The sequence below is a fragment of the Myxine glutinosa genome, chromosome 4, assembly GCF_964187855.1.
Source record: "Myxine glutinosa chromosome 4, kmMyxGlut1.1, whole genome shotgun sequence".
NCBI classification, from domain to species: Eukaryota; Metazoa; Chordata; class Myxini; order Myxiniformes; family Myxinidae; genus Myxine; species Myxine glutinosa.
Window position 1 is genome coordinate 150455019 of NC_136264.1, and position 26868 is coordinate 150481886.

The 26868-nt window shown below is 43.2% G+C and overlaps 1 protein-coding gene across 1 annotated transcript in view; it reads right to left on the reverse strand.

Annotated features, from left to right (window-relative positions):
* The window catches only part of LOC137425387 (fish-egg lectin-like), a 74879-nt gene that overhangs the window by 7356 nt on the left and 40655 nt on the right, over positions 1 to 26868 (reverse strand). Inside the window, exon 4 of the mRNA XM_078776616.1 lies at positions 6184 to 6508. Coding sequence (XP_078632742.1) covers positions 6184 to 6508 — 325 coding nt within the window. The remainder of the gene's footprint in view (positions 1 to 6183; positions 6509 to 26868) is intronic.

Genomic DNA, 26868 nt, shown 5'->3' on the forward strand with positions numbered 1-26868 from the left:
TTGTGTTCACAAACAAACGGACAAACAGACAGGAGTGAAAACATAACCTGCATCGACCTTTGGTGGCGGAGGTAACGACATCAGGATGAAGGTCACAATGAAAACCCCGCATCGCGGCTTCATTTAAACCGTTGAATCCTTCCGCTGTATCACTCCGCCTCGCCCCGCTGCGGTCACGTGTCCGTCCTTGGAGACGAGTTACGGAATGTGGTTGCTATGGTCTTTTGCACATTAATATCGAGGGACTCGCTCGAGCCCCGTGATTGGAGGGACGATGTTTATTTAGATTAAAAACACGTTTATAACGGATTATTCTACACACAATGTATTAATACAAGTACAATACATTATGTAGTTTTATGAAATGAGTTTTTGATGAACGTTTATGTTTAATTGCAACGCTAAATCTATAAATTGTAAGAATCCCTCGGGGTTTGGTGTGACGGTTTGAATGTGAAAGTATTTTGGTTATCTTATCTCCACTTTAGGCCTGATAAGTTGATTACGTTTACTTTAGTCACAGAGTCAAAATAAGGAGGGGGTGGGGTGATCACTACACCGCTTGCTTTATAATTTACTAGAATACTAGCAGAAGTACCCGGCATTGCCGGGCGGGGGAGGGGAGGGGAACGGGGGGGGGGGGTGGAGCGAGCCCCTTGGCGATCACAACTCACAAAATGATAATGAAACTCCAACCGGGACTCGAATATGCCTGGGCAGAAACATTTTCTCCCTCTCTCTGACATTCCGAGCAAGAAATTACACGACAATACAAACTGTAATGAGATAACCCGGTCCCGTCGGTGGCCGATCATCTGCATGTAGGCGGTGTATTTTATTTCATCCCGGTAAATGGAAGCTAAGTCGGAATTTAAGTACTCAACATCAGAAATGAATTTTTTTCATTGTTGTTTATATATTGTAATGAAATTCCATTATTTTTGAAGCCTTATTATTTATTATTATTATTATTATTATTATTTTTTATTTTATTTTTTTTACTTTGTCAGGAACCGAGCCGACCCGAGATCCCGTTATGAAAATTGAAAATTTATCGAGACGGTTCCGAGACGGGATTTTGAATCTAGCTAACAGCACTACTCTGATGTACTTAACATTTTGCATTGATTGGTTTAGCGGTTTGACAGTGGATTTTAAAAGGTTTTAGCTTAAATTCAATGTGGATATAAGCAAATTTAATATGAAGGATACCAATCCTAATTACACTTTGGCTATTTTGAGTCGGCCAGTTTTATAGTTCAGCGATGCTGTCCAAAAGTTTAATGTAGGTTTATTAGTTTGTATATTGGTAGATTTTGTGTTTGATCCAGGTGTGTTATTGGTAGATCCAGGTGTGTTAGACCAAAGTGTTGGAGGCTGTGATGAAATTGACAGGTTAGCAGGACACAGCCTTCAACCGGTTTTTAGAGGATGTGTATTTTATTAAACATCTGGAATGTCCGTACCATCCCAACAGAGGAAGTCCAGCGACTTCATGATACAAAACCTAGCCTCATGGAAGAGTGAGGTGACAGTACATGAAGACAATGTTTCAAGACAGCTGTCCACCACCGTCCCCCATCTGTGCCAATGATCTTTTCTCCAAATTGCTCACCTGTTTCCAGATTACCAAGTTTCACTCTGCTCGCTCACCCTCTTTTTTTATTTCTTATTTTCCATTTCTGCTTCTTCTCCAGTTTTCCTTCCACTTATTTGATTGAGAGTTTGCACCTGTATCCAGCTTGTTCACTTCTTGTGTACTCCTGGCTTCGCACTCGTTACTTCCTGTGTTGTTTCTTCCTCCAGGTCTCCTATCTTGCCCCTCTACCCTGCTGTTGGTGTGTTCCCCACCCCTTTTTTCCACTTATATTCATTCTTTTACGTCCTGGTCTGTTCTGTGTTCGAGCTCATCCACGTGCCTCGACTCTACAGTCACGTGAAAAAGTAAGTACACCCCATGTAAAGTTTTGACTTTTTCAACATATTTCAATATGCAGCTATTTGATCTTCATTTCAACAATATTGATAGATAAAGGTGATATAATATAACAAACTAGCGGGGTCACCCGTGGGAATCCCACGGGCATGGACGTGTGTGACATTTCGACATATTGAGTTAGATGCTGCACCTGCACATTCAGTTATATAAAATGGTTACTGGCAATTGATCACATCCACAAATGATGTAATCCACACAATGTATGTACTTTACATAACGTTAATAGGAATACATGCCCGTGTAGCTGGGAAATACAGTTTGTTTGAAATAAATCACAAATATCAGAAGAAAGTTTTTTAAATTTAGAACTATTCTCAGAGTTAAACATCACCGCAATATTATGCGGTTGCTTCAACGTTTTCGGTGAATTATATGTCATTCCCATCTACACGGGCATGTATTCCTATTAACGTTATGTAAAGTACATAAATTGTGTGGATTACATCATTTGTGGATGTGATCAATTGCCAGTAACCATCTTATATAACTGAATGTGCAGGCGCAGCATGTAACTCAATATGTCGAAATGTCACACATCCATGCCCGTGGGATTCCCGCATGGATGTGTATGGCGAATTTTAAATATATGTCGACTGTTATTTTAGGCGGTGTATTTTCGTTTATCATCATGGCGCGATTTAAAAAAATATATCTCTGCATTTTCCTCTCCAATACCTCCTCACACTTTACACACACACCGGCCCATGTTTACATATACACACACACACACACATATACACCCACACACATATACACATACACACACACGTACATCGACACACATGCACACACACACACACACACACACACACACACACACACACACACACACACACACACACACACACACACATATGCACATATGCAAATATGTATACACATATGTATCCACATATACACATATATACACATATATACATCTCCACACACACACACACACACACACACACACACACACACACACACACACACACACACACACACAAAAACAGACACACACACACACACGTACAGACACATATACACACAAACACACACACACAGACATGTATATACACATACAACAACAACATGCATTTTAAGGCCATTTTCCCTGCTAGAGCGGGGGTTAGCCTACATACACACACATATATACACACACACACATATTCACGCGCACACACACACACACACACACACACACACACACGTACACACACGTACACATGTCCCACATGTATATACATGTTTAAAGTGTACGTGCCCTTCCCCCCTCCCCCGCCCGGCAACGCTGGGTACTTCTGCTGGTAACGAATAAAATAAAAACGAAGAAATAGGTGGAATTGGCTGAAATTCGCTCGGTGAATTCACGCGGTGTATTCGGTTCGGCTCGGTTCACTCGGTTTAAAGAAAAAGCGATAATGTCGACATGTTGCTGTCTGTGTCATGTTGGGCGGTGTATGATACTCGTTGGCTGTTGGGCGGTGTATGATACTTGTTGGCTGTTGGGCGGTGTTGTGCGGTGATATGGTGTATTTTAAAAAATATATCTCTGCATTTTCCCGCGTTGGTGACACCGAGTCGTTCTTCATCGATCGTCTCATTCATTTTGGAAATGGAAGTTTCCATGCAACGCATGAATTGTCACGATCCTCAAGAGGAATTTGTCTCGTAATCATCAAATGATAAATGGCAAGTAAATTATATTGTGGAAAATTAAAGATTTCAAATAAACCTATTTAAAGTGTATGCGCACATAACTAATAAAAAAAACGAAGAAATATCTCTCGGTAATTTCCTGAAACATATTTTACTTCCGGCTAATATGTTGAATGAAATAAAAACGAAGAAATATATGTCGGCATCATTGTTGACGTTTTTGTGACGACTATCATCAAACGAAATAGTAATATATCATAACGGAAAAGCAAAAGCGAATTTTTAATATATATCGACACATTGCCGGCGGTGTCATGTTGGGCGGTGTATGATACACCATGACGCGATTTTAAAAAATATATCTCTGCATTTTCCCGCGTGTGTGGATTGTTCTCAATTATTGCTGACACCGAGTCTAAAAGTAAAACCATCGATAAAAATGAAATCATATGGTGAGTTAGATTGGAGATAAAGGCGTGAGAGAGACTCAATGGCCTTGAAGTTACAGGCGTTTGAGAATTCATTTCGTTCTATAAACGGCAACTTTCATCGGATTTTCTTCCCGTTTTTTTTCAACCGAGTCTAAAACTATGTTAGCGACTGTGAAAAATGAAATGATTTATCGAATTTGATTTGAAATAAAACTGGGAGAGAGAGCAAGACACCACGGGCCTACAAAACAGGACTCAAAGCTATGCGAGTTAATAAAATGGTGGATATTTGTTTATAGCCACTCCCAGAATGGGTGGAGCTATGGGTGGAGCTACTCTGCAAACCGAGTAAGCCACACCCCGGACAGACACCCAACAGATAGACAGACAGACAGACAGAATCATCTACGGCTATTATAATATAGATATCATGAAACATTTACATTTTGTAGTCCATTGTATAATTCAAATAAACATAAATGCAAATTTCACATGTGGAAAAAGTAAGTACACCCCTACATTTATCACTACTTCAAATACCTAAAATTAGAATCAGGTGCACCAGCTGAGGTGCAAATGATTAGAACATCGTCAGAGAGGATCTTGGAGGAACCTGTCTTATTTAAACCTCAGACATTTAGTTTGGTTTGCTCTTTGTTGTTGAAGTGTGCGGCATCCCCATGCCTAGATCAAAAGAGCTCTCTGAGGCCTTCAGAAAGAAGGTTATAGATGCCTACTCGTCTGGGAAGGGATTTTAAAAAGATCTACAAACAATTTGAAATCAATCATTCGACTGTCCGGAAGATCATCTACAAGTGGAGAAGATTCCAAACAACTGCCAACTTGTTCAGTCCAGGCCGCCTCAGCAAGTTCAGCCCGAGTGCAGACCGCAAGATGCTGAAAGAAGTCTCTAAGAACCCGAGAATGTCATCACGGGACCTACAGGTAGCTCTTGCCACTTTGATGTCAAAGTGCACGAGTCTACCATTAGAAAGAGGCTGCACAGATTTGATCTACATGGGAGGTGTGCCAGGAGGAAACCTTTGCTGTCAAGAAAGAACATCAGGGCAAGACTAAAGTTTGCCAATGAACACCCCGGCAAAGACCAGCACTTCTGGAACAATGTGCTCTGGACAGATGAGTCAAAGGTAGAGCTGTTTGGCCACAGTACCAGAAGACATGTTTGGCGAAAACCAAAGACAGAATTTGGCCACAAGAACCTGATACCAACTGTAAAGCATAGTGGTGGAAATATTATGGTTTGGGGCAGCTTTGCTGCATCATGGTCTGGGCAGTTCACCATCATATAATCCACTATGAATTCTTCATTGTACCAGAGGGTGTTTGAGGATAATGTGAGGCCATCTGTCGGAAAGTTGAAGCTCAACCGAAGGTGGACCTTGAAACATGACAATGACCCTAAACATACCAGTAAATCCACCAAGGAATGGCTGAAAAGAAAGAAATGGAGGGTTCTGGAATGGCCAAGTCAAAGCCCGGATCTAAATCCCATCGAGGTGTTGTGGGGGGATTTGAAACGAGCTGTGCATGCAAGAAACCCCTCAAACATTGCACAGCTGAAATAATTCTGCATGGAGGAGTGGGCAAAAATTTCTCCCAGTCGATGTCAGAGACTGGTAGACAGTTATAAGAAACGCCTACTTGAGGTTGTTTCTGCCAAAGGGGGCAATACCACCTATTCGAGCCAAGGGTGTACTTACTTTTTCCACATGCGAAATTTGCATTTATGTTTATTTAAATTATACAATGGACTACAAAATGTAAATGTTTCATGATATTTGTTATATTATACCACCTTTATCTATCAATATTGTTGAGATGAAGATCAAATAGCTGTATGTTGAAATATGTTGAAAAAGTCAAAACTTTACATGGGGTGCACTTACTTTTTCACGTGACTGTATATACAAAAAATGCACTGGCATTGGGATACAACAGCAATGGAATGAATGAACAAAGACAGGAGGGAGAAGAAGAAGAAAGAGCAACTTGCATCGTAAGAGGGTGAGTGAGGTTCGTGGGCATTTAAACCAGGATAAGGAAGGAGGTGAAGTGCAGCAAGTGAAACTGAACTTTTATCAAATGGATACAAACCTTTGATGAAGCTTCCAATTTGAGTCAATTGCATAAACAACGCCATTGTCGCTCACGTCCAGTGTCACAAAGTTTCCAGAGATTGAGACGGAGGACAATTGGACGGCACATGTACTTGGTGTTATTAGGTATCTGAGGTTTCCATTTGAATCGATGCCCCAGCAGTCGTGCAGGCCACAAGCCATCACAGACATATAAATGTACGATGGTTTCCAGGGAGTGTACAGGGGATTGTTTTTATCCAGCGGAATACAGTAAATGTCCCAGCCCCACCCAAGGACGTAGCTCATATCTTTACGTTTGGCAATTACTTGACGGGCTTGTCCTAAGGGAAAAGATAATGATAAAGTTTACAAAACAATGGCACTGCATTCTTCTTACAAGAAATGTTGATTTGATCACAAAAAGTATTTTGTTTGAATTCAGCAGCAATCACTTATTCCAGCAAATCGTAAAATGTATGGAAAAGGCAACGATTTTCTCTCTATAAGTGGTTTATTAAAAGGTTTCTTAAAGAAAACGGTGTCACAAGAACAAAACCTTAATCTTAACTTTCCTTTTCTTAACCTTTCATTTATTGAGCACCATACTTACCTCCACTGGTCAGTGACAGGATTACAAATATCAATGGGATCTTTAATGTGACATATTTGGGGAACTGCACACTATTGGTTACTGGCACTGAGATTCAGTGAAGAAAAAGAATCGAATTAGCTGACACAGCCAAGGTGGTGAAATGGTCTTCAGCGATGCTAGACCCACACGACTAGAAATCACAGGTCATTAAGACAATGAAGGATGAAAGGCCTGATTTCGCCCCACAGACCACAAAGACACAATGGCTTGATCCAAATGATCGCATTTTCTCAACATCTCGTGGTATCGTTGTGTGTCGAATATTATTCGATGTGTCGAATCGTTATCGATTGTGTTATCGTTCAAAGGTGTGAGGATTGCAAGTGTTTTCCTTCAAGTATGTCAGTTGAGGGTCATTGCACACTGTCAATACTTGCTCACCATGCAGTCCTCGTATTCATGTCTTCCTTCTCATTCCATTGTCAAACAACAAACTTTTCAATTTAATTTCTACTTTTTCTTTGTGTTTCTATGTTGGCATTTGATGCCTTCCATGATGACAAACACAACCAACCAAACAAACTGACCCAAATGCAATAAATACCCTCTCCTTTGGCGAGGGTAAGAAAAAAACTTTAATTAAAAAAACATTACATTTTTAAACGAAATCGACAATGACAATGATTTAAAACAAGAGCGAGAATTGTTGTGCAATACATGACCCCTAATGATGTGATATGTTACAAGTCCAAAAAAGGCATAACTCTGAAAAATTGTCAAAACACAGGAAAAAGCTTAGTGCGTCGAATGGTTCATTGAGACGAGATCCGACATGCAAGCTCAACGTAATCTCTGTACGAGGTATGGAAGGAATCCGCCATCACGGACTAGTATCGGAGAGTGGTACAAGAGGTTTGAGGAGACTGGAAGATGTCATAAACAGAAAAGTACCAGTCGACCAAGCACAAGTGCAGCGGACGTTGGACGAGTGCATGAATAATTTCACGAAAGTCTCAAAAAAATCAATCCGCCACGCGTCCAGAGAACTTGGACTACCAACCACCACTGTTCACAGGATTTTGTATAAATGACTGAAGCTTTATGTGCAGATTCTGCAGAAACTCAAACCAAGTGATGGACCCAAATGAATGGTGCTTGCTGTGGAAATGCTCAGTTTCATATAGGATGATGAAGATTTCCTGGAAAAGGTCATGTTCACAGATGAAGCTTGCTTTCATGTATCGTGGAAGATCAACCAGCACAATGTGAGGATCTGGGGCTCTGAAACTTGAACAAATTTGCGACAGTCCAAAGGTCAATGTGTGGTGTGGCCTTCTCCATGACCGATTGGTGGGTCCGTTTTTCTTTGTGGAAGATACAGTGACCTCAACAATTTACATGAACATGTTGGATGGATTCGCCTTCCCACAAATTGAAGACCTGCAACCCGATATCATTTTCCAACAGGATGGCGCTTCCCCTCATTGGACCTTAGTCATTCAAGCCGTCCTGAATGAAAACTTTCCAGGTCGCTGGATTGGCCAAGACAGACCAACCGCCTAGCCTGTGGGGGGTTGATTTTTTTTTTTTCTGTGAAAAAAAAAAATCATACTGATCGGATCAAGCATTGTACTTGGCCAATTATGATGTCATAATGAAGGTACTGATGACATCACCATCAACATATCTTATTCCCCATGGGGAGTTCTTGACAATGCCCCATGTTTCAATTTTTTCCATTGTGTGGTTTCAGAGATAGAGAGGTGTAACGTTTTGTCATCAGATTTTCCATAAAGCTTTATGATGAGAATATGGAGAAGGCAAATTTATAATTTGGTCAAAAGGTCAGCATTGCACAAAATCATCAATTTTCATCCGATTCACCTGAAATTTGAAGAATTTGCATATTGGGTCACTGAATTGGTTTACCAATCAAAAACTAGAAGCTGATTGTTTATTTTTTTAGATCAAAAGGTCATGGTTGCGTAAAATTGCCAATTTCACCCGATTGACCTGAAATTTAAACAATTGGCGTTTTGGATCACCGAGTTGGTTCACTATTTAAAAGGTAGGAGTCAATTGATTTTTTTTTTTTTTTTTTACATCAAAAGGTCAAGGTTGCATAAAATCGTCAATTTTCATCCAATTGACCTGAAATTAAAGAATTTGCATATTGGGACACTGAATTGGTTCACCAATCAGAAAGTAGAAGCTGATTTTTTTTTTTTAGACCTAAAGCTCAAAGGTCAAGGCTGCATAACATTATCAATTTTTGTTTTGTATTTTTACCTCCGCCACCAAAGGTGGATGGAGGTTATGTTTTCACCCCTGTCTGTTTGTCTGTCTGTCTATCTGTGAACAAGATATCTCAAAAGGTTGTGGATGGATTCGGACGAAATTTGGCGGAGAGGTAGTGCATGTGACAAGGACGAAATGATTAGATTTTGGTGAAGATCCAGATTCGGATCCGGCTACTAGAATTTTTAAAGTGATTCTTCACCATTGGGAGATTGGGCCAAAATCGATACATAGCAGGATATCTCAAAAAGTTGTGGACGGATTTGGACGAAACTTGATGGACAGGTTGTTTGTGTGACAAGGAAGAATCGATTCAATTTTGGTGAAGATCTGAATATGGATTCGGATACGAGAAATATTTAATCTGAAAGTGATTCTTCACTATTGAGAGATCGGGCTAAAACCGACATATAACATGATATTTAAAAAGGTTATGGACGAGTTATGGCTAAACTTGGTGGACGAGTTGGTTAGGTGACAAGAACAAGCTTGTTAGATTTTGGTTCAGGTCCGAATCCAGATCTGGCCTATCAGTGGGATAAAAAACATAAACTGTTCAGCCTGGCGGAGGGATGCTCTCGACCGAGTGCCCTTCTAGTTTTTTTTTTTTTTTACTTTTCGTTATTTTAAGCATATGGAAGACGAAGAAGACGTATGAATACAAATGGACGCGGGCGAGCTTTGCATTTTCAGATGCTTTCTCGTTACTTTTTGCATTCTGTTCCTTTCTAGGTTATTGACACTCGTTTTTGTGTTGTTCTTCCTTTCCTCTTTGTATATATACCCACCCCCCATTTCTCACCCTCTGTCGCCCTCTTCCCTACATACCCTTTGGTCGTCTAATATAAGCTTGCTGCCTTTTGTGGTTTTGCTTCTCCATGAGCTTTGCTCCTTGTGAAAACTAGATGGTACTTGTAGAATACCTACCCTGCGCAGTCACCAAGGTGCGAGCCAACTCTTCTGTTTTGGAAGGGTTTTTCTCTTTGATCCAATGTGGCTGCCAGACCTCGTGAGGGATTACATAATAAATTTATATTCTCTAAAATAATTGTTTCATAGATCACGTTCAATAAATTTCAAACTGATCAGACTAAGCGTTGTCCCTGTCGAATTATGACGTCATAATTAAGGCACCAATGACGTCATTAACAACACATTCCTCATATTGAGTTCTTTACAAAGAGCCACGCTTCAATTTTTTCCATGAGCGGTTTTGGAGATATAGAGGTGCAATGTTTTTCGGTTTTTCTCAGGTGGCGCTTGTACCACGTGACCTATGACATCATAATAATTAAAATATTCTACAGGAGAATGCGCCCCTATGGTGAAAATTTTGTCTCCATCAGACCAACAATTGCAAAGAAAAAAAAAATCATACTGATCGGATGAAGAGTTATACTTGTCGAATTATGACGTCCTAACAAAGGCACCGATGACATCATCATTAACATGTCTTATTCCCAATGGGGAGTACTTGACAACGCACCATGTTTCAATTTTTTCCATCGTGCGGTTTCAGTGATGTAGAGGTGCAAAGTTTTTCCAAGATGGCGCCTGCACCACGTGACTTATGACGTCAGAATTATCATTAAAAATTCTACAGGCGGAGGCGCTCCGATGTTAAAATTTTGTGTCAATCGGATCAACGGTTGCCGAGAAAATAGATTTTAAAAATTCAGACACGCACATATGCCACATGTACGCGCATACGCAACTGAATGCCTAACCCTGATTTTCGCTTTGCGAGCGCAGGGTAAAAATGAATTTGGCTCGATTGCTGTCATAAATTTAACCGAGAAGCACATTCCTTTGTTCAGGGTGGGGTGGGGATGAAGTGAAACGTTCTGACCTTTAGCCATGTCATTTCAAGGTGCAAGATTCCTGTTGGTGCATTCCTCCTTCCTTGGATCATTTCGATATTTTTGGAATCTCACCCCTCCACGTATCACGTGCAATTTTATGTATGACGTCAAACATTTGATGTATGACGTACCACGAGCTTCTGCTAATCTATATCTTCTTCTATATACAGTCACGTGAAAAAGTAAGTACTGTTACGTGCTCCTCCCCAAACCCCTGGTCACGGTGTACCTCCGAGCCCAGAGAGGAGTCACGGCAGAAAAATGTGTTATTCTGTATGTCAAAGATCAATGGTGAAGCCACACCAATTGTTACCAACAAACAAATATTGTATCAAGATCACACAAGAATAACAGTACAACAATAATATTAATCAAAAGTACAATCAATATATATCCTATGATGGTACCATCAGTTTCGTAATATATAACTCACTGTGCTCCAAGTGAGTGAAACAAGAACATTCCCAATGTCTCTTTCCCAGCTTCAAACCAAAGTTGATTCTGGTTTCAAGCCAAAGTCGATCCTGGCTTCAAGCCAAAGTCGATCCGCTCCAGCGATCGTCAGAACGATATCTAATCGAGACCAGAATCCCGTTGGGTTTACTGTTACAGTCACGCCCGCCAAAGCTGCGCAAAGGCGCCCTCAAGGCGACTGGGAAATCCAAAGGTGCCCTCCAGGCGACTGGGAAATCACACCCACGTGTATGGACGTTTCACGGCTCCAAATCGGCGAACCGCCGATTTACCTTCAAAGTCCACGTTATACACACCCACACCAGATAAACGTCTGAATGCGGTGAAAACGGTTGAAGCGAAGCAAAGACCTTGCGCGATGTGCAAAGCGCGCGAGTCAAAATGGCCGACGGCCCGTTCTCGAGGCGTAACGGCACGACGATGATTCTCCTCGGAATCCACCGCCAAACCTGACACGCAGGTTGATCTGTCACAGCGATAACAACTCTGTCGCAGGAATCACTTTCCTGGGAAACCCAAAGTTCACTTGTGACTCTTGCTCGCCAACGTTTTCTCCAGACCACAAAGCAACTATGCTTCTTCTCCGACTCACTCGCTCCGCCTTCTTTTTCCTCTCTTCCTTTTCTTCTTCGTCGTCCGGTTCCGGTTTCATTTAAAACATTAACTTTTTTACCTTTTGAAAATAGCAATATCTATTTCCCTCAAACGACAACAATAATAGTACATGGAATCAAAAATGTTTACAGTGGATGAAAACCACAACAACGGAAGTGACGAATCCGTAACAGTACACCCATTCCATGTAAAGTTTTGAGTTTTTCAACATATTTCAACATACAGCTATTTGATCTTCATTTCAACAATATTGATAGATAAAGGTGATATTATATAACAAATATCATGAAACATTTACATTTTGTAGTCCATTGTATAATTTAAATAAGCATAAATGCAAATTTCACATGCGGAAAAAGTAAGTACACCCTTGGCTCTAATAGGTGGTATTGCCCCCCTTTGGCAGAAACAACCTCAAGTAGGCATTTCTTATAACTGTATGCTAGTCTCTGACATCGACTGGGAGAAATTTTTGCCCACTCCTCCATGCAGAATTATTTCAGCTGTGCGATGTTTGAGGGGTTTCTTGCATGCACAGCTCGTTTCAAATCCCCCCACAACATCTCGATGGGATTTATATCTGGGCTTTGACTTGGCCATTCCAGAACCCTCCATTCTTTCTTTTCAGCCATTCCTTGGTGGATTTACTGGTATGTTTAGGGTCATTGTCATGTTGCAAGGTCCACCCTCGGTTGAGCTTCAACTTTCCGACAGATGGCCTCACATTATCCTCAAGCACCCTCTGGTACAATGAAAAATTCATAGTGGATTCTATGATGGTGAGCTGCCCAGGCCCTGATGCAGCAGAGCTGCCCCAAACCATAATATTTCCACCACCATGCTTTACAGTTGGTATCAGGTTCTTGTGGTCAAATGCTGTCTTTGGTTTTCGCCAAATATGTCTTCTGGTACTGTGGCCAAATAGCTCTACCTTTGACTCATCTGTCCAGAGCACATTGTTCCAGAAGTGCTGGTCTTTGCCTAGGTGTTCATTGGCAAACTTTAGTCTTGCCCTGATGTTCTTTCTGGACAGCAATGGTTTCCTCCTGGCACACCTCCCATGTCGATCAAATTTGTGCAGCCTCTTTCTAATGGTAGACTCGTGCACTTTGACATCAACAGTGGCAAGAGCTACCTGTAGGTCCCGTGATGACATTCTGGGGATCTTAGAGACTTCTTTCAGCATCTTGCGGTCTGCTCTCGGGCTGAACCTGCTGGGGCGGCCCGGCCTGAACAAGTTGGCAGTTGTTTGGAATCTTCTCCACTTGTAGATGATCTTCCGGACAGTCGAATGATTGATTTCAAATTGTTTGGAGATCTTTTTAAATCCCTTCCCAGACTCGTAGGCATCTATAACCTTCTTTCTGAAGGCCTCAGAGAGCTCTTTTGATCTAGGCATGATGATGCCGCACACTTCAACAACAAAGAGCAAATCAAACTAAAAGTCTGAGGTTTAAATAAGACAGGTTCCTCCAAGATCCTCTCTAACGATGTTCTAATCATTTGCACCTGAGCTGGTGCACCTGATTCTAATTTTAGGTATTTGAAGTAGTGATAAATGTAGGAGTGTACTTACTTTTTCCACATGCGAAATTTGCATTTATGTTTATTTAAATTATACAATGGACTACAAAATGTAAATGTTTCATGATATTTGTTATATTATATCACCTTTATCTATCAATATTGTTGAAATGAAGATCAAATAGCTGTATGTTAAAATATGTTGAAAAAGTCAAAACTTTACATGGGGTGTACTTACTTTTTCACGTGACTGTATATATAAAAGAAAGTTTTTGTTTGTTTGTTTGTTTGTCTGCGCAAGCTAATCTCCTGAACGGTGAAAGATAGGAGTAAACCTCCAATACAAAAAATGTCGGGATGGGCCCCCAGGAAGGTTATAGGCTAGGTGGCGAGACCGGTCGAGGCCCACCTCACCCGGGCTAGGCCCATTTCGCAATTAAAAGCTGAGCTGAATTACAGTAGTCAATCTTCTACAGCTGCGAGTAAAAGCTGAATTATGGTAGTAAATTCATTCAAAAAGAACCAGAAATGTCGGGACGGGCCCCGGGAAGGTTATAGGCTCGGTGGTGAGGCCGGCCGAGGCCGCTTCGTCCGAGCTGGGCCCATTTCACAATTAAAAGCTGAACTGAATTATAGTAGTCAATCTTCTACGGCCACGAGTAAAAGCTGAATTATAGTAGTAAATTCATTCAAAAAGAACCCTGGCAACGCCGGGTGCTTTCGGCTAGTCTATAATAATAAAAGGCAGTGTCCGTCCGTCCGTCCGTCTGTCCGTCTGTCTCCTCCATAACTCCAAAACCATGAGACCTTGAGGTCCCAAACGTTGCATGCATTCCTGGACCTGGGTCTCCAACAGATTGCGATGATGAAAACTGGGTGTTTGGGTGTGTTATAACACCCTTTTTGAAGATGATTAACGAGGTGCTCATAACAAAAAACCCTGAAAAAGCCTTACCAATATGGCGGCCGGCCATATTGGTCAGCCCACTGCCACTCACTGGGTTCTTAAGCCCCCATTTTGTTTCGGCCTACTCAAACGTGCCTTGCCTTGGAAACACGATCGATTATTATCATTACATAATTGAAGCATATCATAAAAATCCGGATTCGGATATGAGGATTAGATCCTGTAGACTAAATAAATGTCCAAATCTGGAGTGAAATCTGACAATATTTACCATATGTAACGATTCTTAAAACGAAGTTTATATATGCATTTATTTAAGCGAGGCTGTCATTCGCCTTCTGGGGGGTTTTTTTTTTTTTTTAAATTAAACTTAATAAAAATTTCTAACTTAATTCATACTTCCATGGGATAGGGTGTCACTCCACTGTACCTACGATCTGTTTTTAAAATTCCCTCTAGACGATGGACCCAGATTGCGTATATTTTAAAGTATAGACAAGTAAAAATTTGAGAATTTTCGAATAGTGTAGGCATTTTGTGTTAAAAGTGATTAAACAAGTTTTTTAGGATAATTCGAGGGTGCTGAATTAAAAAATGCTGTTTAACCGGTTCAATTTTGGAGTCTTAACCTTCAAATTGTAAAAAACAAAATGCCCGCCATTTTCAGCATATTTTTTGCCATAACTTGAATTTTAAGCAACATAGAAGGCTCAAAATAGTGGCAATACCCATGTTTGTGATACTGAGGATTCCAAATTTACTGTTACCTAAGTTGTAACTAGTTTGGTTTCGCCGCCATGTTGAATTCCAAGATGGCCGCCATATTTTTGGTAATTTCTGGGGTGTATTTTTTTATGTACATCACTTTCACTGGTCAAATGCGCTTTTAATTTCTTTAGAACAAAAAAAATGATATTAAATCATTTCTAAAGTGCATTTTAAAAAGGGGTAAAGTTCCAAAATGGCTGCCTTTTAGTAATTATCTATCTATAATTCCAGTAATCTCTGTGTGTGTGTGTGTGTGTGTGTGTGTGTGTGTGTGTGTGTGTGTGTGTGTGTGTGTATGTGTGTATGTCTGTGTGTTTGTCTGTGACCGCTGTTTCTCGACGACCACGGGTCCGATATACTTGAAACTTGCCAGGTATATTGCTGGGGACCTGAGGATGTGCCTTTTCAAGGTTTCATATTAATCGGACAAGTAGTTACCGAGCTATGTCCAAAAAACGATTCAACCAATCAGAGAGCAGCGAGCTATCACGTGTGCCGAACATGGCGAACAGACTCTGCCTCGGACGGCACATTTGAGAGCGTATTCATTTATTTCACGTTGGCAAACTATGTTGGCGTTAAACTATGTTTTAAAACTAATTAAAACTAATTTGCGATTCATCGTAACTGCGATATGCGACCTTCCGGAGCTCCTGTGAGAGCGTGCGCCATTACGGATAGTAATTCAATTAAAAACATAAAAACATTGTCCCAATTCAGTCAGAGCGAAGGGCGTTGTTTTAAGCGAAGAGCGTTTTATTTTTCCCCTAAAATTCAGTCGCCGGACGGTGAAAGTTTTTTTTGGGGGGCAGCTACTGGCAGCCACGTACGGCCAATCACAGGACACGTTGTTGTGTCGACGTGCCGTGTTGTTTTCCCTCGCAGTTTGGAATGTTTTTCCTTTTCATTTTTTTTCCTCTTCTCTTTCTACTTTTCCTTGCGATTAAATTGCAAAAAGCCAAAATGCGTTGGCGCTAATTGAATATTAACACTAAATGGCGAATAATCGTAACTGCGATTTGCGAACTTCCGGACAGTGAAGACTTCACTTCCGGCCTTACGAAAGTGCCGACTTACTGTCTCGATTGTATCTTCCCACTGTCTTATTGTTAGATCTATCTATTCTATCTTATCTATACTTACCGTCTATATACTTACTGTCTATCTTATAGATAGATTGTAGATAAAGACAATGCCCCAATCGAGTCGTCGTTTACGAGAACGAAGGAACGAAGCTGCACGTAGTGCACGCGCAATGGAATCTGACGAAGAACGAGCTGCTCGCCTGGCACGCGACGTTACGCGCGTGACAAGGCGTCGTGCAGCTGAAAGGGATGAAGAACGGACTGCTCGTTTGGCAGACAACACTGGACGCGTGACAAGTCGTCGTGCAGCTGAAACGGATGACGAACGGACTGCTCGCTTGGCAGACAACACTGGACGCATGACAAGGCGTCGTGCAGAAGAAACGGATGAAGAACGCGCTGCTCGCTTGACACGCGACGTTACGCGCGTGACAAGTCGTCGTGCAGAAGAAACGGATGAGGAACGGACTGCTCGCTTGGCAGACAACACTGGACGCGTGACAAGGCGGCGTGCAGAAGAAACGGATGACGAACGGACTGCTCGCTTGGCAGACAACACTGGACGCATGACAAGGCGTCGTGCAGAAGAAACGGATGAGGAACGGACTGCTCGCTTGGCAGACAACACTGGACGCATGACAAGGTGTCGTGCAGAATAAACGGATGAAGAACGGACTGCTCGCTTGGCAGACAACACTGAACGCGAGGCAAGGCGTCGTGCAGAAGAAACGGATGAAGAACGGACTGCTCGCTTGGCAGACAACACTGAACGCGAGGCAAGGCGTCGTGCAGAAGAAACGGATGAAGAACGGACTGCTCGCTTGGCAGACAACACTGAACGTGAGGCAAGGCGTCGTGCAGAAGAAACGGATGAAGAACGGACTGCTCGCTTGGCAGACAACACTGAACGCGAGGCAAGGCGTCGTGCAGAAGAAACGGATGACGAACGGACTGCTCGCTTGGCAGACAACACTGGACGCATGACAAGGCGTCGTGCAGAAGAAACGGATGAAGAACGGACTGCTCGCTTGGCAGACAACACTGAACGCGAGGCAAGGCGGCGTGCAGAAGAAATCCCTCACCAGCGAGAAGACCGGCAAGTAAGGGATGCCCTGCGCCATCAGGATGTACACCGTGTGAGACTAGAGCAGGCTCACCATGACAATCGCAACCTTGCTCGATACGATGATACCGATTTCTTCCGAGAGGTACTTCATGGTGAGTACAGGCACGCGTTGAGCAGGACCTCAATATTTCAATGCACTAAATGCTCGCATTGTGCTGCTTTGGTGTGGAATGAGGAGAGAAGAGGATTTTGCTGCAACCACGGCAAGGTCGATCTTATGCATGATCCTACGAATCCAAAACCCGGTTCAATTCCATCACAACCTCCAGATGCTATTAAAAACCTTTTCCTTAACCAGGACTTTGTGAAGCACGCGAAACAGTACAACAACGCGCTGGCAATGGCAAGTATCGGTGTCCGAGAGATACGTATGCCTGGCTTCAATCCTGGAGTGCGCATACAAGGTAAGGTTTACCATTACATTGGTGCTCCTCTTGCCGATCTGGGTTGTACCCCACGCTTTGCTCAGATCTACTTTCACGATCCAGCCCATGAGCTGGATTATCGTCGTGCCCACACCTCGAACAGTGGCCTGAATGAGCAGTTTTTGCTAAGAGCACAACAGGCCATTCATGAGTGCAACCCATACGTCCAGCAATTCAAATCAGCCATTGAGTATGTGGTTCATAATGATAGCGCCAATGAACTGAATATTGTGTTAACAGGTCGCACGCGGCGCCGAGACCTTCATCATGGTACCGTCAACCTTCCCTCACCAGACAGCGATGTGGCTGTCATTGCTCCAGGGGCAATGACAACAGAGCAGTTTGGAAGGCTGGCAGTCGCTGTTCACCTCAGAGGAGGAGGTTTACAGACAATAGACGCCATGCATCCAGCGTATGACCCACTATCATACATACTTCTGCTACCCTGCGGCTCTCAGGGGTACCACACTGAGTTGGCAGGGACAACGCCAACAACTTTCTACCGCTACCATCTACAAGTACGTGATCCTACTCATCACTTCAATCTACTGCTTCGTGGTGGAAGGTTGACACAGCAGTACGTATGCGACATGATGGCAAAAATTGAGTCACACCGTCTCAATTGGATTCGCTGCAACCAGAAGTCAATTAAGGCAGAAAAGTATAAGATCATCGATGATGCGTTGAACAGTGATGCTGAGGTGCTACCTGGACGCCTCACCATTCTGCCACCGTCAATTTATGGGTCGCCACGTTGGTATGCCAAAGAGTTTCAGGATGCAATGGCTTTAGTCCGAGTCAAGGGAAAACCAGACTTTTTCCTAACATTCACCTGCAACCCAAAGTGGCCAGAAATTAAAGAATCGGTTTTTGAGGGTCAGCCACCCAATGCAAGACCTGATATCATCGCCCGGGTGTTTCATATGAAGGTGGAAGCACTCCTCGCAGACATCCTCAAGCATGACATCTTGGGGCATGTGGACGCTTACGTGATGGTGAAGGAAACGCAAAAGCGTCACCTTCCCCATATACACATGCTCCTGACCGTGGTACCTCGCGACAAGCCCAGAACACCAGCAGATGTCGATCGCGTGGTCTCTGCTGAGATTCCTGACAGACTCACAAATCCGGAACTACACCGTATCGTGACATCACACATGATTCACGGCCCATGTGGGGAATGGAACATCTTGAGCCCTTGCATGGCAGACCGGAAGTGCACAAAGGACTATCCCAAAGCCCTACGCCAAACGACAAGCTTCTCTGATGACTCCTATCCCCTGTACAGAAGACGGGCAGAAGCAGCACCTGGTGATCCCATCATGAAGACAATACGAGGCGGTGCTAACGTATTAGTTAACAATGCATGGGTTGTGCCTTACAATCCATATATTGTCCTCAGGTACGATGCTCACATCAACCTTGAGATCGTCTGTGCTGTCACCTGTGTCAAGTACCTGTACAAATACCTTGAAAAGGGCCCGGACCAGTGCCTGGTCAGACTAGAGCCTCATGAGAGGATGCGAGAGGCATTACGACATGATGAAGTGGCACGCTACGAACTAGGGCGTTACATCACCGCATCTGAGGGATACTGGCGCATATACGATTTCCCCATTCAACGCAAGTACCCACCAGTCGAGATGCTGGCACTCCATCTACAGGATGAGCAGGTGATCACATTCAATGACGAAGGTGCCGTACAGAACGTGGCAGAGTCAGGACCCCCTGCAACAATCCTCACCGCCTTTTTCGAAGCCATGAATCTCCATCCACACATGCGTCATGTTCTATATCCAGATGTATTCCAACACTTCACCTACTTGAGGAAAAGGTTTCAATTGCGGAAGAGAAGGCTGAGTTTCCAGGATAACCGTAAGGCTGATACAGTTGGGCGGCTCCCCATTATTCCCGTCAACTCACATACTGCCGAGTTGTACTATCTCCGCATGCTACTGTACCGCGTGCCTGGCCCCACATGCTTTCAGGATCTCCGTCGTGTTGGTGGTAGGGTCATGGGGACCTATCTGGCAGCCTGCATTGCATATGGCATCGTTGACAATGACCAGGAGGTGGATTCTGTTATGGAAGAGGCTGCAAATATTGCATTTGGCCCTGCAGTCCGCGAAGTATTTGCCAACATGCTCATATTCGTTCTCAGAGGCAACCACGTGCAGTTCTGGGAAAGGCACAAGTATGTGCTGTGCGAGGACTTCATGCGTGCAGCAGGTGTGAATGAACCAAATGGACGCATTGTGAGTGCAGTGCTACTAGAGCTGAGGAACAAAGTTGAGTGCCACGGCTTTTCGCTCAGTAAGACCTTTGGCCTTCCTGAGCCTGAACCAGTTCATTTCCAGTCTCGCATTCCGCGCGTCATCGAGCACGAAACAGTGCACAATATAGGAGAACTTGAGGCTCACATCGCTCAAACAGAGTGCCTTCTTAATGACGAGCAGCGCGTTGTTGTCGATAAAGTGTTGCGGAGTGTGGAACACGGACATGGCTGCATGCTTGCAGTTGATGCAAGTGGTGGGACTGGGAAAACATTCACATTGTCTCATATACTCAACAAAGTGCGAGCAATGGGCAAAGTGGCTCTTGCAACTGCTGCAAGTGGTATTGCAGCTACGCTGCTGCCTAAAGGGGCCACCTTCCATAGTAGGACCAAGTGTCCTCTCATTCTCACTGATGAGTCCACTTGCAACATCAGTGAAAATGACACCACTGCAGCACTCATACGCATGACTAATCTAATGGTGGTGGATGAGGTTTCAATGATGGATCGTCGCGCATTGGAGGCAGCAGATCGAACATTCCAGTGGCTTCGGGGCTCAGAGGAACCATTTGGCGGCATCGCAATGGTTTTCAGTGGTGACTGGAGGCAGATCCTTACTGTTGTGCCACACGGTAGCCGTATTGACATAGTTGGAAGGTGCTTCAAGAGCTCATACCTGTGGAGAAAAGTGCAGATACTTCGTCTCAGAGTAAACATGAGGATCATGCAGGGTGCTGGAGAACAACAGGACGAATCTGATTTTGCAAAATTCCTGCTGGATCTGGGTGAAGGGAAGATTCCTGTCAATCCAGAAGAGGGTGAATTTGCTATTGAGCTCAGGGAACCGCTCATTCTTCCAGGTGAAAAACTTCTGGATATTGTCACTTGGGTGTACGAAGACTTGCATAACAACATTAGCAACCCCAAGTGGCTATGCGAGCGTGTTATACTATGTCCGACCAATTCCGAAGTCGATCAGGTAAATGCCTACATGACGACCATATTTCCAGGGGAGGAACATGTTTGCTGTAGCGTCGATACAGCGGAATCTGAGGGTGATCATTTGTATCCGCCTGAGTTCCTGAACACCATCTGTCCATCTGGTATGCCGCCACATCGAATCTCTCTCAAGGTGGGTATGGTAATCATGCTGCTGCGAAACTTCGACCAGCAAAGCGGGCACTGCAATGGCTCAAGGTACATCATACTTCAGATCCTTCCAAATCTGTTGGTTGCACAATCTGTGATGGGTGTCAATTCTGGACGCACATTGCTCATTCCACGCATAACCTTGAGTCCATCTGACAACATGTTCCCGTTCACTCTGCGGCGTCGGCAGTTTCCGGTACGACCCTGCTTTGCCATGACTGTGAATAAATCCCAAGGACAGTCGCTACACCATGTTGGGATCTTCTGCACACGAGACTTCTTCAGCCATGGTCAGTTCTACGTGGCGGCCAGTAGGGTTGGCAGATCCAGCAGCCTCCGCATTCTTGCCCTGGACGAGGAAACAAAGAAGAAGCGCCGTTTCCTCAGCAACGTTGTTTATGAAGAGGTGCTAACGAGATAAAGGTGTGTACAATGTACATGTAGACAATTTTTATTATTATTTATTTATTGAAGAACAATTGTTTCGAAAAGAATTCATCAAAAAAAATGCACAACTTTTTTTGGCAGTCGTACACCATGTTAGGATCTCCTGGAGAAGTGCCGTTTCCTCAGCAATGTTGTTTCTGAAGAGCTGCTAACGACATACAGGTGTGTACATGTGGACAATTCTTATTATTTATTTATTGATTGAAGAAACATTGTTTCGAAAAGAATTCATCAAAATAAGTGCACAACTTCTTTTGGCAGTCGCTACACCATGTTGGGATCTTCTGCCCAAGAGACTTCTTCAGCCATTGTCAGTTCTACGTGGCGGCCTGTAGGGTTGGCAGATCCAGCAGCCTCCGCATTCTTGCCCAGGACGAGGAAACAAAGAAGAAGCGCCGTTTCCTCTGCAATGCTGTTTATGAAGAGGTGCTAACGAGATAAAGGTGTGTACAATGTACATGTAGACAATTTTTATTATTATTTATTTATTGAAGAAAAATTGTTTCGAAACGAATTCATCAAAAAAAGTGCACAACTTCTTTTGGCAGTCGTACACCATGTTAGGATCTCCTGGAGAAGTGCCGTTTCCTCAGCAATGTTGTTTATGAAGAGCTGCTAACGACATACAGGTGTGTACATGTGGACAATTCTTATTATTTATTTATTGATTGAAGAAAAATTGTTACGAAAAGAATTCATCAAAATAAGTGCACAACTTCTTTTGGCAGTCGCTACACCATGTTGGGATCTTCTGCCCAAGAGACTTCTTCAGCCATTGTCAGTTCTACGTGGCGGCCTGTAGGGTTGGCAGATCCAGCAGCCTCCGCATTCTTGCCCAGGACGAGGAAACAAAGAAGAAGCGCCGTTTCCTCTGCAATGCTGTTTATGAAGAGGTGCTAACGAGATAAAGGTGTGTACAATGTACATGTAGACAATTTTTATTATTATTTATTTATTGAAGAAAAATTGTTTCGAAACGAATTCATCAAAAAAAGTGCACAACTTCTTTTGGCAGTCGTACACCATGTTAGGATCTCCTGGAGAAGTGCCGTTTCCTCAGCAATGTTGTTTATGAAGAGCTGCTAACGACATACAGGTGTGTACATGTGGACAATTCTTATTATTTATTTATTGATTGAAGAAAAATTGTTACGAAAAGAATTCATCAAAATAAGTGCACAACTTCTTTTGGCAGTCGCTACACCATGTTGGGATCTTCTGCCCAAGAGACTTCTTCAGCCATTGTCAGTTCTACGTGGCGGCCTGTAGGGTTGGCAGATCCAGCAGCCTCCGCATTCTTGCCCAGGACGAGGAAACAAAGAAGAAGCGCCGTTTCCTCTGCAATGTTGTTTATGAAGAGGTGCTAACGACATAAAGGTGTGTACAATGTACATGTAGACAATTTTTATTATTCTTTGTTTGGGAGGGAGATGGGAGGGTGATGGGGCAGGGTGATGGGGCAGGGTGATGGGGCAGGGTGATGGGGCAGGGTGATGGGAGGGTGATGGCAGGGTGATGGGAGGGTGATGGCAGGGTGATGGGAGGGTGATGGCAGAGGGTGATGGCAGAGGGTGATGGCAGAGGGTGATGGCAGAGGGTGATGGCAGGGTGATGGCAGGGTGATGGCAGAGGGTGATGGCAGAGGGTGATGGCAGAGGGTGGTGGGAGGGAGATGGCAGGGTGATGGGAGGGTGATGGGAGGGTGATGGGGAGGAGATGGGAGGGTGATGGGGCAGGGTGATGGGGCAGGGTGATGGGGCAGGGTGATGGGAGGGTGATGGCAGGGTGATGGGAGGGTGATGGGAGGGTGATGGCAGAGGGTGATGGCAGAGGGTGATGGCAGGGAATTAACATTAACGAATAAAATTTGTAATGTAATAATTTGTAATAATTTGTAGTAATATAATAATAATAACGAATTCTGCTCTGTTTCAATTCTGTTTCAATTTGGTGATATGCTTTGCAAACCTTTTTTTTTTTAAACTATTTTAAAACTAAAACAATTCGAACATGGAATACATACTGACACTGCACTTTCAGGTCTCCTACAAATCCTACCCTGTCGCCTCACCGTGGCGAAGGAGTGGCAATGGTCAATGGCATCGAATGTCATGGCTAGCAAAGACAGGGAGGTAAACTTGATTTAAATTTGGAAAAAAATTTTTTTATTTTTTTTGGGCAAGGAACGGGCACCCACGTACGGGCACGTCCTAGTACTTTATAAATACTGTATAGCTCAATATTGGCATTCTCAAATGTTTACCTGTCTATCTTAGTCTGTTCTGTTCCTGCATTCTAGTTGTCTGTTGTATGCACATGCACATCCTCCTGTGCATGTTAGCCCAGCTTTTCTGCAGCTGCAACGGCCATTTATACATCCTTTGGTACATCCGCATGTTACTATCTCGCGACACGCCTTAGGAATTGGAGATAGCGTCATCAACTTCGGCACCAAGTTCCCATCGATGTATGTCCATCCCATGTCTGTTACTTGGGAGAGTACTGGAGTAGCGATGGTTGCGCGCTTCCAAATAAAAGCCTGGTAATGTGCGCGCCTTATGTGTAGTCTCACTGCATCTTATGTTGGTGGCAGAGTCTCCTGTGGACAACCCTTAGAAAAGAGTATTACACGTGCCTTGTCGCATCTGTCCACATCATCGGGTACCTTGTAAAGACGGCATATGAACTTTTCTGCATCGTTGATTACTTCTTCAGTGATATCTTCTGTGCCTAGATCTGTCAACAATTGGCTGTGTGTTTGAAACACCTTCCAGGCTGTCTTTTTGCCGTGGCCAGCAAGCTGTGACACACTGTCACAACCAGTAATTGCATGGAATGGCAGCAACGCTTCCACTTGGCAAGGTGGCAGTTTCTGGTGGAGTTTGTGGATGGGAATGTATTTTGGCTTCTTAAGAGTTCCTGCCTTCATCCACAGCTGAGTGCATGGCATCTTATCAAAATGAGCAGCTAACAAGACCAGCACATCAGTGTCACGCACTAAAACCACCACTGTTTCAGCATTTGTGTCGACGCAATGAAGAACAAGTCGTGTGTCCGCCTCCTCATGGTTGGCCTGTAGGGATGATGTGTCCATCTCTGGATCTGAAGATTTCACGTCTGTGATCTGTGCAAATCCTCCAGCCATTACAAGTGTTGTGGGTGCAATAGACACCGCATTTGTCATGAGCTGCTGAGAAAGAAACTCTGCTAGATTTGCCTTATTCTCTCCAAGTGAGAGAAAGTTGGTCCATTTGTCTGGTAGAGGAACGTTTTGGTTTTCTATTACCCGACGTATTGGTCGAGAGGCCCGGGTACGTTTCATTCTGGTTCCAGTCTTGATGGAATCCTGCTGGTATCGGTCGAAAGTTACGTCAACTCTGTCAAATTTTTTCCCCATGGCAAACACTGAATTCACAAACGCATCTGCATATTCACCAAATGTGGTTATTCCGCTTGGCTTTCCAAGAGCCATCACCAGTGCTTGACCATCAATTACTAAGCAAGTACTTCCAGTTAATGTCACTTGTTCTGGGGTTGAGACATCTTGAATCAACTCATTTGCCAGTCGAGATTTACCGCTACTGCCTGTATGTAGACTCCCATTCATGGCAGCAAGTGAAATTGGCACAGGCATAAGCTCATGCTGCAGAATCAGGTCCAGGTTTATCACACGCCCTGCTTTGGAAGCTGTCACAAGTCGCTGTAGAATGTTTCTATCTGCCTTGATGGTCGTTTCTTTGCCTTTGCTTTCTTTGCAGTCTACAGCATACAGAGACGAGAAAGTCTGTGCTTTGTTCCTATGTAAAGCGGCATTGAAATTGATATGACATGTGCCATCAGGAGGCTGAAGAAGGCGCTGATCAACAAACTCATCCAGCTGCACCTGTCCAGGTTTTTCTGCATTAAGCAAAGAATGTTGAATGCTCTCCGATGCCAAATGCCATCTTGGAATTCAACATGGCGGCGAAACCAAACTAGTTACAACTTAGGTAACAGTAAATTTGGAATCCTCAGTATCACAAACATGGGTATTGCCACTATTTTGAGCCTTCTATAAAACCACCTTTAGAGGCCATTTTTCCCCGCAAGCGGGGGTTGGCCTTTTTCGGGAACCGTGGTAGTTGTTGTTTTTCGGTCCCCTTTTTGAAGCAATGTTTTACGGCCGGATGCCCTTCCTGACGCCAACCCTTTTTGCCGCCTTTAACGACAAGCAGGGAATTACCAGTGAACTGGTACTCAATTAGCCGACCTCGGAAGGATGACAGGCTGAGTCAACCCCCCTGGCGTTAATTCAGCGATCGACCGATCGATCGACAGCGATATTTTGAGCCTTCTACGTTGCTTAAAATTCAAGTTATGGCAAAAAATATGCTGAAAATGGCGGGCATTTTGTTTTTTACAATTTGAACTTTAAGACTCCAAAATTGAACCGGTTAAACAGCATTTTTGAATTCAGCACCCTCGAATTATCCTAAAAAACTTGTTTAACCACTTTTAACACGAAATGCTTCCAACATTTTATATAAGCACAAATTCTCAAATTTTTACTTGTATAGTATTAAAGAGGTGGTCTCCCAAAGATTTGTTTATGGTTTTTACGCCCTCAGTTTTTTTTATACCAGATTGCATCCATTCACATTTTTGAGCGATTTAATTCCATTATAGGTTAATATAGTTGTATATAGTTCTATTTAAATATCTACTATAAAAATACACTTATTTTAAAAAAAAAACATCGTGTTTGGAACTCCACCGTGTTCAACTCTAGCTTTGCAAGTGAAATTCTAACATTTTGTTTGCTCGCTGTGATTTGCACATTTCTCTGATTTCCTGCTTGATTTCACATTTTTTGAAGATTCAGGCTGCTTTTGCAAGCAATGGCGTTACAGAAGACAGATGTCCCTTTTTGTTTTTATGTACCCATTTTTTTATTGACTGACATTTTTGTGCGATATATTTCATTGTATTAATTCATAGTTATATTAATATACCTCTAAAATATACTTATGAAAACAACAACAAATCAAACGTGTTTGGAACTCAAATCAAACGTCCACCATGTCGAACTGTATCATTGCAAGTGCAAAGTCGACATTTTGTCTGCTCTCAGTGGTTTTCACATTTTGCTGATTTGCTGCTTGATTTTCCCATTTG